This window comes from Lissotriton vulgaris, chromosome 4_1 (assembly GCF_964263255.1).
Source record: "Lissotriton vulgaris chromosome 4_1, aLisVul1.2, whole genome shotgun sequence".
In the NCBI taxonomy this organism is placed as follows: domain Eukaryota; kingdom Metazoa; phylum Chordata; class Amphibia; order Caudata; family Salamandridae; genus Lissotriton; species Lissotriton vulgaris.
Window position 1 is genome coordinate 2,079,558,198 of NC_141691.1, and position 13,735 is coordinate 2,079,571,932.

General features: G+C 48.3%; 1 protein-coding gene across 1 annotated transcript in view; it reads left to right on the plus strand.

The window, feature by feature from the left end:
* PARP10 (poly(ADP-ribose) polymerase family member 10) overlaps positions 1–13,409 on the plus strand; it is a 453,255-nt gene extending 439,846 nt beyond the window's left edge. The window contains exon 11 of the mRNA XM_086966534.1: positions 11,903–13,409. Coding sequence (XP_086822660.1) covers positions 11,903–12,189 — 287 coding nt within the window. The 3' untranslated portion in view covers positions 12,190–13,409. The remainder of the gene's footprint in view (positions 1–11,902) is intronic.
* The last annotated feature ends 326 nt before the right edge of the window (positions 13,410–13,735 follow it).

A 13,735-nucleotide genomic window follows, 5' to 3' on the forward strand; every position in this document is an offset into this window, starting at 1 on the left:
GGGGGCGGGGCGTTCAGGGAGAGCGGGGCCAGGTGACTCAGCCTCACGCTCGCAGCCCTGAAGCCTCACACGCCCCCACAGAGCAGCCAGGCAGGAGAACACGAACAGCCGGTGAGCGGTGAGTTAATTCCGCAGCGGTACCCGCGAAGCGGGTTCCGCAAGTCGTGGGTGTAAGGCAGCCCTTAGCAGCAAGCAGCAGCTCCAGCCAGGTCCAACAGGAAAGCAGCGTCCCAAGAGGGGAGAGTCCAGGTGCCCTTTTGATTACAGGAAGGTGGGGGCGGGGCATTCAGGGAGAGCGGGGCCAGGTGACTCAGCCTCACGCTCGCAGCCCTGAAGCCTCACACGCCCCCACAGAGCAGCCAGGCAGGAGAACACGAACAGCCGGTGAGCGGTGAGTTAATTCCGCAGCGGGACCCGCGAAGCGGGTTCCGCAAGTCGTGGGTGTAAGGCAGCCCTTAGCAGCAAGCAGCAGCTCCAGCCAGGTCCAACAGGAAAGCAGCGTCCCAAGAGGGGAGAGTCCAGGTGCCCTTTTGATTACAGGAAGGTGGGGGCGGGGCGTTCAGGGAGAGCGGGGCCAGGTGACTCAGCCTCACGCTCGCAGCCCTGAAGCCTCACACGCCCCCACAGAGCAGCCAGGCAGGAGAACACGAACAGCCGGTGAGCGGTGAGTTAATTCCGCAGCGGGGCCCGCGAAGCGGGTTCCGCAAGTCGTGGGTGTAAGGCAGCCCTTAGCAGCAAGCAGCAGCTCCAGCCAGGTCCAACAGGAAAGCAGCGTCCCAAGAGGGGAGAGTCCAGATGCCCTTTTGATTACAGGAAGGTGGGGGCGGGGCGTTCAGGGAGAGCGGGGCCAGGTGACTCCGCCTCACGCTCGCAGCCCTGAAGCCTCACACGCCCCCACAGAGCAGCCAGGCAGGAGAACACGAACAGCCGGTGAGCGGTGAGTTAATTCCGCAGCGGGACCCGCGAAGCGGGTTCCGCAAGTCGTGGGTGTAAGGCAGCCCTTAGCAGCAAGCAGCAGCTCCAGCCAGGTCCAACAGGAAAGCAGGTATACGAGTAAGGTGGGCAAAAATAGGGCACAAACCAAACGAAAAAGGGGCAAGTAGTTGTAGCGCTTCTTGGGGACCCCTCTCGCTGCTCAAGGCTCGAGATCCCGCCTCCCCATCCACCCCAAGACTCTGTCTCGTACCTGCAAAAGCCACTCTCCTCCTGGAGCATGGCTTGGCGAAGCATGGGGACGTTGGCCTCCTGGCACAGCTCCGGAACCCGCTGGTCTTGTTCCTTGCTCCGCTCCCCGAACCTAGATTTCTTCTTGAAGTACTCCGTATCTACTTCCACCTCCGCTCGAACTCTCCTTCTCCACGCTGGTGTCGCCGCACCCCCACTTCCAGGATTCGTCTGTCTTATGGGTCGAAAAGGCATCGACTTCAGGTGGGGGCGGGGCTTCGTCCTCCTTGTAGCCCCGGTTAGAGGAACCAGTGTCCTCTTCCTCGTTTGCCAGTTTCAAACGACGAGAGTGTTCGGTTTTCCACTCATCCTGCTGGAGGGAGACAAGAGGGGGAGAGAGATGCACTGGGGACCACCAGTCTGTATGTAGTTCAGGTCTGCCAAGTTCCACCCCTGCCCCGTCAGACGGTAATTACCCGGTAATGATTTATCGCCTTTTTTTATACACTGGAATAATGACGGGTCCTTTCCTGGAGTCTGGTACTGGGGCACCTTGGGCAACTACGTTGGCAACTATGGCGATATATCTTCCCTATCTTAGTTTGTCATATTTAAAAACATCAGCAGGGATGCCGTCAGGCCAGGCGTCCTCCCGCCTGTTGCTGCTTCGAAAGCTAGCACCACATCGTTAATGTTAAAAACGTCTCCTGTATAAAATGCATGACTGGGGTAAAAAATACTGTTCGCTAGCTGAGTTAGCTCATGTTGTGGTTTAAAATGATTGACCCAATCTTCCTTCATGACATGATTTTGGGGTTGTTCAGATTGTCCCATTTTAGGATGTTCCAGAACAATTTGCTATTGTTCTGGATGCTGGCCCCTTTGAGGTCCTGTCAGCGTTTCTCGTCCCAGGAGCGTTTGGCTTTGTACATGGCACTCTTTTATGTCAGCCTGGCTCTCCGTACTATCGCAAGGTCTCAGTCTTTTATCGCCTGCCCTAGGAGAACTCTTGCCTGTCCACATTCATTGTTGTACCAGCGGCAGGGCTTCTGGCATAGTGGTTTATTTGGCTTGCAGCATTTAACAAAGTAGGCACTTAGGTGCTTAAAAAAACCTTTGTGAGACTGAATGACTAGCTCTATTGGGAAATTGGTGGACAGAATGTTCCCTTGCTCTAAAAGGGCACTGTCGACGTCATTGGAAATACTATCCGGGGTCTCAGGATTTTCAGCTAATCTTTCCCACTTACGGCGTCTCATGTTGTTGATGGGGACTCTGTCATGAAGGTGCAGTTCGACCTCGCCCTCGTGCATTCGCTTGTGCGTCCACCATCTGAAGGATGCGCATATGGGGTTGGGATCACTTTCGATACAGTCTCTAACATCCATATCAATGATTGTGTGCCAAAATTATAAGTTTGTAAGGATATAGTCTTTCCTACTCTTGCTATATCCATTGTTGAACGTATTCGCCCCCTGTATGTCTTGTTGAGTCCTCCCATTTAATGCCCTAAACCCATACTCTAATCAAATGGAGTTTGTCTGGACTACTATCTCCAACTACTTTTTTACAGGATCAAGTTCCAATTTTGGAATTTCCCACTGGGTGTCTTCTTCGGCAGAGAATTGCCAATCTCCCCTTACGAGTGGTTCGAAGGTTGAGTTAAAGTCACCTGCCACCAATGCATTGGTGTCTGTTAGACCTGGCACCATTGGCGTGGGTCTCCCTTACATTTTTGCTGTTTCTTATGTATTTTTGCTGGTGTTAGATGCTTTGGGCACTGGGCCACTGCTATCCAGTGCCACAATGCAAGTCCTCTCTTTTGTAAATTGATATATTAATCAGTGGTTCCAGGTTTGGCTATTTGGTTTACTTGTCAGACCCTAGTCTAGTGCACTGAGTGTCCCCAGGGCGTGTAAATCCAAACGCTGCTGGTGGGCTTGCAGTACCGGTTGTGCCACCCACAGAAGCAGCCTTGTAAAATGTGTCTAAGGTCTGCCATTGCAGAGCCTGCGTGCAGTCTGGTACTGTCATGCTGACTGGGCAAGTGCACCCACTTCCCAGTCCCTAAACCGTCCCTCTTCATATCAGTCACCTCTATGGTAGGCCCAAGGGCAGGGTGCACTGTAAGAATAAGGTAGCACAAGCCCTGATATATGTGGCATGTTCTAATACTCAATTACAGCCATTTTCGTTTTTCACTATTGCAAGGCTACATGTTCTCCATAGGCCAGAATGGGCTGTTATAGTTATTACATTTTATAATCCTAACTGTCTCAGAGAACATGGTAGACGTTTGAGTTTAGTATGCCTGAACTCAGAATAATAAAATACATCTTTTAGTAAAGTTTATTTTAATATTCTGGTTTTGCAAATACCACTTTTAGAAAGTAGGTATTTGCTTGTCTAACCATTCAAACCTGCCTCTTCTAGGTTGTGTATTCCTATGTCTGGTTTTGTGAGTGACAGGGCTGGGGAATTTCAGGAGACAGGCTGAGTCACCCGGTGGTGAATAGAGAGATCTGCATCTAGATGGGGGGGGAGGAGTTGCACATGAACCTTGAATAGGGCTGTGCCTGCCTTCCACAATGCTGGCTCCACCCCTGGGGAGCGGCTGATGTCTCTGCCCTGCACACTGAAAGAAGAGAAGGAGTCCTGTAAGCAAAGTGCTCCAGGACTGTACTTGCCTTCCACAATGCTGGCCCCACCTCCTGTGGGGTGTCTGATGTGCATGCCCTGCACTGTGAAAGGAAAAGAGAAGTCTGGTAAACAGAGTGCTTCAGAACTGGTTTGGACTGGGCAAAGACCCCTCTCCCCTCAGAGAACAAAAGATTTGGGGGTATAAATATTGGGACCCATGAAATTAGATCACTTTTGGACTACAAGAAGAAACCTTTACTGAGGAGAGGAACCTGAAGAAACTGAGTGGAGACTATTCCCAAGCTGAAGTGCTGCTTGGGGGATTAGCCTGCAGTGGTTGCCTTACTGCCAAAGGAAGGAGAAAGGAACTTTGTGTACTTTGCTTTCAACTTGTGAAGGATCGCCAAGGGCTTGGAAAAGACCTTGCCTCCTGCTGAAGTCTCACGGAAAACCGACTTCACCCCCAGCTCCCCAGAGTTCTTTGGAAGTGCCTGCTGCTGTGTTGGGCCTTCTGAGGAACTGTGTGTCACAAGGACCTGGAAGCGCGCCTCAACGAGAAGAAGCGTGTTGCCGTCGCTGTGCCTGCCGCCGCAACTCCGAAGGAGGGTGCCGCCGCTGGAACTGTCGCACTGCACCGCATCGGAGAAAAGCGTGCCGAACGAAGAGGAAGCGTGTCGCCGTCGCTGCTGCTGCCATCGCAACTCCGAGGAAGGAGGGTGTCGCCACTGGAGCTGTCGCACTGCATCAGGAGAAGAATCTCGCAACGAGGTCGAAGCGTGTCGCCGCCGCTGTGCCTGCCGTCGCAACTCCGAAGGAGGGTGTTGCCGCTGGAACTGTCGCATTGCACCGCATCTACCAAGACCACCTCGCATCCCCGAGAAGTGCGCCGCCGTCGGAGCTGCTGCCGTCACATCGTAAGGATGTCGCCTCTGTGATTCTCGCATCGAGCGGAAGCGTCACGGATCGTGGAGAAGAGCGTCGCCGCTGGAGCTGTTGCCGTCACATCGTAAGGGTGTCGCCGCTGCAGTCCACACATCGAACCGAGAACTTCTCGCATCCCCGAGAAGCGTGCCGCATATGAAATATCTTCACGTCTTTATTTCTTTGTATCTGAACTTTACCGCATTTCCCATCGCTGCGACATTGCTTGTCGTGGAAGCTCAATGCAACTTAAGGTACATTGACGCAGAGTGCGCATCTAAGAACTGAACTGAACTAAGCTTAAATCTGCCATCGTAAAGTAATCATAGTGTGTATTTTTGTGGTTTATGGTCTTGTGGTAACTCTATATAAAGTCTACTTATTTTTTATATAAAACCTGTGTGGTGTCCATTTGTAGTGTTGTCACTGGGTTACTGTATGTGGTCACAACTGCTTAACTTACAATGAAATGAGCCTTGAATGCTCGCGCCACGCAACCTAGAGGGTGAGCAGGGATGATTTAGGAGTGTAATCCTCTTGTCCTGACTAGAGAGGGTCCCTATTTGTCACATGTACCTACCTGTACCAACTAGAGACCCCCAAATCTAACAGTGTCCAATGGGTTCGACTTGAGGCGTTCATCCAAAGCCTCTGAAACTTGGGATTTCCCTCCTCTGGTTCCCCTCAGATAAATATTATAGACATCAATGCTCTCGAGCGGGTCTAATCTTAGCCTTAATGCCTGTATGTCATTGCTTTTTCAGGCAAGCTCCTTTATGCTAACATCCAGACCTTGACAAACCATATGGTCAAGCCTCCTGATGGCTAACCTTTCGCTCCTTTTGTTGCCGGTATATGATAGTTTAAGTACCCTAAACAATGTTGTGGTGCAAAAACCCATGTCTCCTGAAAGAGACCTATATCAAAGCAGTTAATGAAAGCCAGCCACTCTGGGGATATGAATTTGGAACTCAGCCCTGCAATGTTCCATGATATCAATGAACATTGGCTAGCGGTGCAATGCATACCTGGTAGACCAAGCAACTCCACTGGTGCGATTTGGTTGGGCTCAATCTGGCCCGCCGACTGTGGAGACAATGGGTTTGCCATTTGGATGTGTTTCAGAACAATTGGGGTCCCTACCTCTGTGGCTGCCCTTGGGGACTATAGTGCTACCAATACTTCCAGACCCATAACATGAGGTTACTGGTCCCTTTAGTTCCAATCAAAGGGTATTGGCTATGCTCCTGCTAACTCACTAGCTTCGTTGGAAATAAAGAGACATTTTCGATGGGCACGGCCATACTACTGTTACTGATGAAATTCCTAACTGTGTGCCTACCCTTGGGGGCTGTTGGGTGACTAACACAACCATGATACAGACCAGGCTCACCCAGCAGTCAATCGATACCTTCTAATGTGGAACTGCTCATCCTACCGATATGTGGCTGCCCCAAAGGATTGCTTGTCTGGCTTACAGTCTGGGACCTCCTAATTTGGATAGACTGAAGACTCTGTAAAGTACAATATGTCAATTAGGTTCCGAAGTATAATGTAAAATTAACAAAATGTAAACATTTTGATGTTTACTTCTTCCACCAGATTACTCATCTTAGAGAAGTATACCTTTCTGGTGGATACTTTTACCTACAGATTGCTTATCTCTTGAACATCCCTCCATCCACCAGCGTGGTCTGAGAAACTTTTCTCAATAACTCTACTCCATCGATAAGGGTGCCGGCATTTATGTGCAAAAGGCATAAGCAATCCCACTATCAAAACAATGTCAGTGTCCTTTTTTCTGTGCATTTGACGTGGTCTGAAGTTCTCACTGAGATTTTCCTCTAAAGTTTTTTATTTCAACGCATGTGCTGTCGCCTGCTAAACATTTTGTATTGGCTTAAAATGGGCTTGTAGCCAGGCATTCCTTACCGTTCCTGGAAGCATGGGCCAAGTCCTGATTGCTTTGGGATCAGGGTACTATTAGAATAAGTTTTTATTCTTGTTCCTTGGTTGTTTTTCCTGGTTCTCCTGCCCCGCTCCCAAGTTATGTCTTGCTTGTTGTTGCTTGACTGTCATTGCTTTCTCCATTGTTGTTGCATCACTCTCCATTGTAGTTGCTCGCCCGTTGTTTTTGCTTGCTTTGTGCCTCCTCTACGTCATTTCTTGCCCCTTCATTGCTTACTCTGTTGCTTGCTCTTATTGTTGCTGCCCAACCCCCCGGGCCGGTGCTAGGCATGGGCAGCATGGGCAGCTGCCCAGGGCCCCCGCGCCTGCTGGCAGCCTTGGGGCCTCGCGCCTTTAAGGACTCTAGAGTTCTGAGGCCCAGGAGGCCCCCTAAGAGATTACATTTCTTCTTTTGTTATCACTCTCCCCTGCAGTCCTGTCTCTGTGGGCCTAATGGCTGCATCTGCATGTCGATGACAGTGATTAGAAAGTTAATTGAAGTTTATTTTATTTATGCGATTTTTATATAGCGCGAACTTTACCCGAAGGTGTCAGAGCGCTTTACATAGGACCCAGTTTCAACCATAATGACTGATGGTTACAATCGGAAAAACAGATTTGCAAATTTTTGACTTACATAAGAACCAGTTGAAAACAAACGGATTTAGGATTACATGCGTTATAAAAAAATTAGGATTATATGCGTTACAAAAAGGTACAAACAGAAAAAAAAATTGCAAATGTACAAGAGATAGTCACACAAGGAGGATACACAAATGGATATATTCTAGGCCTATACTAGTAATATCTCTATCAACATAGGGAGGGGATACACATGGATATACTCTAACAGTCACATAGGAATGGTGGAGAGCACAACGGTCTACAGCATATACTAGTGATTAGAGCTATCTCTATATACATAGGGAAGGGAAAGGACTGGATATACTCTAAGAGAGGGCAGGCACGTGAGATAACGAACTTTACCCGAAGGTGTCAGAGCGCTTTACATAGGATCCAGTGGAAAACATAAGGACTGACGGTTACATGCGTAAAGTGATTGCAAATTTTTGCATTACAAAAGAACCAGTTAAAAGCATACGAAGTTGGGATTACAAGCGTTACAAAAAGGTATACAAATAGATATACTCTAGGCCTATACTAGTAATATCTCTATCAACATAGGAAGGGGATACACATGGATATACTCTAACAGTCACATAGGAATGGTGGAGAGCACAACGTTCTACAGCATATACTAGTGATTAGAGCTATCTCTATATACATAGGGAAGGGAAAGGACTGGAAATACTCTGAGTCACAGAGAAGGCAGGCACGTGAGATAAACGAGAGGGAGGCAGAAAGTGGTGAAAAAGACAGTGAGGAGTGTGTCAGAGGCAACAGGAGAGACAATAGGAAAGTCGAAAGGTCAGTGGGAGATCACTAAAATGGCGGAAGAGAAAGTTAGAAGAAGAGGCAAGTCATACAGAGAAAAAGTCAGGGAGCACGAAGGTCCAAGTCCGAAAGTTCAGGAAGAGGGCTGGCATAGCCAGCAGGTCCAGGGGGAGAAAGGCAGTCCGTATCAAAGTCGCAGCCTCATCGTTCAAGAGGAGCTGGGGCAGAGGAGATCAATCCAGAGACCAGAGGAGGGTCAGGGGAGAGAGATCACAGGCGCCCAGGCAGAGATGGAAGGCAGCAAAGTTTGAAGCAAAGGGAAGGAGGGGCCTCTCACCAGAGCCCAGTTAAGCACAATGTGGGTGGTGGCGTTGAGCGTGTGGGGGGGGAAGACCGTGTTGGCGCTATGGATGCGGTCGCGCTGGCTCCCGGAGAGTTGCGTGTGGGTTCATCCGCCCTGGCATGCATTCGTGTCCCTGGAGCCTGAGTCCGCCGGTCGTAGGAAGCGTGTCCCCAAGGGCGCCATCTTGGAGTCAGGCACCGTTGGCGCGAAACAGCGTGGTCAGCAAGGGGGGGGGGGGGCACATCTCTGCCCTCGGGCTCAGGCCCGTCTGTGGCGGAGAACGGATGTATGGCCCCTGGAGCAGGTAAGTGAGGATGGTCTCGAGGCGGCGCCGTCGTCAGCAGAGGGCGCCGCCGTCCGTCAATCACCGGCCCTTTTCTGGTGTGCCCCTGGAATGACCGCAGAGTCTCTGCGGGTGGTAGCGGGGGACGCGGTAGGAGCCCTACATACCGCTCGGGTGATCAGCGCCTGTTAGACTCGCCCCCGGCAGGACGCCACAGGCTCCGCTCCTCGTCCTTGTTGTTTAGCCCGGGCTGGTAACGGACGGCCGCCATGTTGGGTCCCAGGCAGGGATCGGGAGCAATCAACCAACGCCGCTCCACAGGCACCAGCAGCGATCGGGGCAGCCCTGCAGGTGCCCCACATCTTCCGCTTCAGTTAGGAAGCGTGTGCATCGCGGAGGGCTTCCTAAGGACGCTGGGCTCCAGGCCGGAGCAGCGCGCGGACCGGGAGGGTCCACGTCCGTCCCGTCTCGGTGTGCCCTTGCCTGGGAAGTGTGCCCTGTCCCTGTATGAATGAAAGGCAGAATGTCCTGCTGGGCGCAGAGCAAAAGAATGACGGCGCATCACAATGGAAACTCCTCACCTAGGACAAGTGGAAAGGGAGCAGGGAGTGAATAACAGGGTAAGATAAACAGAATAAATAGGGGTGGAGCAGATAGGTGTGATTATGGCAACGAGACAAGAGGTGCATGCAGAGGAGCAGTATCCGCATGCAAAAGTGGATGGAGCAGAGTTTAAAGTCTGCTGGGTTACTCGAGTCTTAGACCTGGTATTAAATTAATATGGACATTGAAAATGGGCCTTAACTTTTCCTGCAAAAACATTAATCTAGTGTCTGCAAAACAAATGAAAGTTCAGAAAAGCAGGTGATGAGACGGGCCGCTCTCCATTTTTACAGTCACCCTCAGAGTGAAAACACAAATCTTAACTCTGCAGCAGCAAAACTCTCTGCTGCCTTTAATGCAACTTCAACAACACTCGTTATAATTCTTTCACAGTCTCAACATGTCAGAACTGGAGGATTTTCGATATTATACACAAGGAAGCCATAGATGTTGCTTATTTATCGTATGCAACTGATAATCACTGACAAAGCCAATAGTACTGGCATGTTATAGGTGTCATTTTACTTGTTGTAATATTTATCTGGAGGCAATGACAGAAGCAGCAAAATACCAGTTGGGCGGCGCACTATGCTAAGTACAGATTTATATAGCTTACATGTTTTTAAGCCACTCCCTTAACTACATTAGCCATGCCCCTTTGATAGACCCCCCCTAGTTTTTTCATCACACTTAAAGCCCTGCTGCCAGTATGTTGGCCGTTTTTTTGGGGCTAGTTGTTGACCTGCTTTATGGTCAGGGGAGACAGTTTTTACTGTTGATTTTCATGATATTAAAGCTTTTATTGCCTGCAGAAAACTAAAATCAGTGCAGTCTTCCATACCTTACAAAAAACTTATACAACAGGGCTTTACAAGTTTAAAACTGCCCTAGTTTGCAAACATGAGACACTTTTCTAACTAACTCACTACTGGGGGCGCCTTTTATTTTGGTACTGGGGCCTATTTTCTTTCCCAGTCTGATGCTGCATGTTAGGCAAGGACACTGGAATAATGCGATTGTGCAGCGATTTCTGCACAATTATGCATTTGACGCATTTGCCACATAATCCATCATCTGCTGCATAATCTACAGATTTTAACCACAAAATTGCTTTCTATCTCTAACAGTTCAAAAGTTACTAAAAACGCAGCAACACGTCTTGCGCATGTGGGAAGGCCCTTTGAAAAGCTAGAATAGTCAACTTCCTATTTCTCACGGCTAACTTTGGGTGTTAAATTGGTACTAATGGGGTGCAACCGGTACCCAAACAGTGTTACCAAGTTTAAAAATGGCAAAAAAATGAAGTAATACTATTTCAAAATGTGCCGGATTATCCCCCATAATTTACTCACCCTGCCATATAATTCAGTGGTCCTGGTGTTAGGGTAAAACAATGCAGTGATTTTTTTTCCTGTTTATATTTCACATGCTTTAATTAATCTTGCTTTCCTCAAGAGTGCTAGCTATTTTCAGCATGTGTGTATCTGTATTTCATTTCACAGCATATTACTCCTGGATGATGCACCCTTTGTACTGTCGCCTCCAGGTGTTTATAACAGGCTACAAATGAGCACTTCGGAGTTGAGGATGAAGGCAGTACAACTTTCACATTATGCCCGTCTGTGGGTCAAAAAGGTGTTCAGATTACATGATCATTCAAAATATGGCCTCTCTGCAGAGCACAAAGAGCGATGGTCCTGCATTCCAGTTGTGATTCTATGCAAATGTGTGTGAAAGAGCTACTTATTGGTCAACACAACAAGGTGAAAGGAAAAGAATTTATTGTAGTTGCTCATTTAGCTTAAACAGCTAACAACCATTGACAAAACCCAGTTGAGGGTGTGCAGTTTGGTTTAATTTTAATTGTAAAAAAAAGCTTTCTTTAGCCGGCCCGATCCGATTCTGCGTGGTCTCTGCTTAGGGGCCTCACATGTTCCTATTCTGCCCGGGGCCCCACATATCCTAGGACCGGCCCTGCCAACCCCCACGCTTACCCCATAAAAATTAACAAAGCCAGAATAAGCCCATGTGCAAGAGTCATTTGACTTCACCAATGTGTTTTTTAGCCATGTTACACTGCATCATAGTTGAAACAAAAAAAATAAAAAGGGTAAAAAAAAAGTTGTTGGATAAATCAAAACTGGTGTGAATTTGACAGCGTGTACCCAAAGTTCAAGAGTGTCAGATGGCTGCACCAACGGTGACCTGCATCTGTGTTCAGGTGCCAAGTGTGCTGGTAAACCAACGGTTGGCACCCAGTGGTGGAACGTTCAGGGGTGTGTATTTTGAAGTTACTGTGTCACTCCCCAGATGCACTAGTCATGGTCACCATGGACCTGGCTGCTCTCATTCTCTTTTCTATCTCCTCTCTCTTTTCTCTCTGCTCTGATACCAAATTCCAGCTCGGGAGTTACAGGTTTGAAGCTACTTATTTGCTACACTATATTATATCTTATGCACATTTTACAGCCACAGATTATTGGCAGTAGCTCTGTAACATCTTGCATCTTTGATTGAAGTGAAGTACTTGTACTGAGGTAGTGGAGCTGCTTTGTTTTGAAACATGTTCTGGTTTGTTCTTCTGATCTTGTTATCTTTCTCCACAGCTGCGCGCTATGGACGAGGAGTCTATTTCGCCGTCTATGGTGTATTGTCAGTGTCGAATGTCTACTCCCCTCTCAACCCCAAGGGACATAAGTTTATCTTTGCGGTGAAGACCTTGACTGGCGACTATACCAAAGGCGTACATACAATGGCAGTGCCCCCGATGAAGACCGCAAATGGAACCGTCCGGTATGATAGTCTTGTAGACGATGAGGAGATGCCCAAAATATTCGTCATTTTTAATGACACCCAGGCGTATCCAGAGTACCTTATCACCTGCATGTGGTAACAGAGTAGGGATGAAATACCCTTGATGAGAAGCCCTGGGGGAGAGGACCCGTGAGCACCGTACCGCACTTCATGAGAGTGGACTCGGACGCTTTTTGGCAGTGTCTCATCATACTGTCCTTTAATACAGACCATACCCAAGTGTAGAGGTTCTACATGGCAGCATTATTGACCTCTATGTCCTGAATGAAATGATTCCGCTTCCTGCTCACAATTTGACAGATCTGGGACCCGCAAGCACCGCCACTGTCCATCCCCCTCAGAACCATGACCGCACTCGCACATCCACCGATAGTGCCAGAACCTGTGGTACCCAGTTCATGCACCCCTGATCTAGTACATGGCGGCACTAACCCCATCTATGGTTTCTGCCTATTCCTTCTCTTTCTGAGACCTGCTGTATGATAGCCCCAGAGCGATGGACCTCCTGACAAGCCCCCATTCCTGGGACCCTCCATATGAAAGCACTTAACGTACCAACTCACCTATCTGGCACAAACCAATTCCAGTGCGCTCTGTCCCCAGGCAGCTGGATATGTAAGAGCACTTATCACACAAATCCGCAGACCTGGTACACTGTATGCTCACCCAAAAAGCATCCAGTACATGCCTTTACTGACTGAAACCACCCATGGGCTTCAAACAGCCATCCAAAGTGTAGGATAGTTCTTTATTCTCCCTGGCATCTTTACATTTGAAGGCATTCACCACCCAACCAAATGTGAAAATAATCATAAAAAATTGCAAAATAAACCTACATCCGAGAACTGCAGAACATGCAGACACCTACCTACCTGTAAGGGACAATGCAGCAGACTTGATGGGCCTTGGAACCAGTTGCAGAGTGTCTGTTATTACCTGAAAGTTCCACAGCAACATACATTACCCCTGGGACATTACAATATACTGGAGATTAAAGAACAAGACTGCAAAATCTATAAGCACTGAGTGACAATCCCCAGGAACCAGCTTCAGAGGAGCTTTGACAATCTAAATACTAACCGCATGGTAAACCTTCAGGTTTTAAGAAGACCACAATAACCACTTCTGCACACCCAGATGACACAGTAGTGCCGACTTGGAGAACGATTTGGGACTCTTTTTGTCTTTCCCTGCCGCAGCCATCATGCAGGGAGAAATGAGTCGTAACTCATGGCAGATAACAAAATGCTTAATTGTTTCTTTTACTATGAATGTTCAATAAAGATATGGTCTATTAGTTTGCTTAACTCCTTAGAGGTCTGTGTTCATTGTTGTTGCCTTCACTTGACGAGGGAGCCAGTGTTGAATTAGTATTGTGCATACTAGACCAGTTCATTTTAATTTGCATTAGATTACTCCAGTGGAAGACCCTGACATTGAAAATAGCTTGTGCATATCTTGTGTTTAGCTAGAGAACTCACTCATTTTGCAATTTCACACATACATTAAATGTATCATCATTTGTGTGTCCTCTTTCTAGGTTAGCTCTGCATTCACCACCATGATACACTTTTCTGAGGTAATTGACAATGCTAATAGTTCAGAACAAATACTTTTGGCGCTGT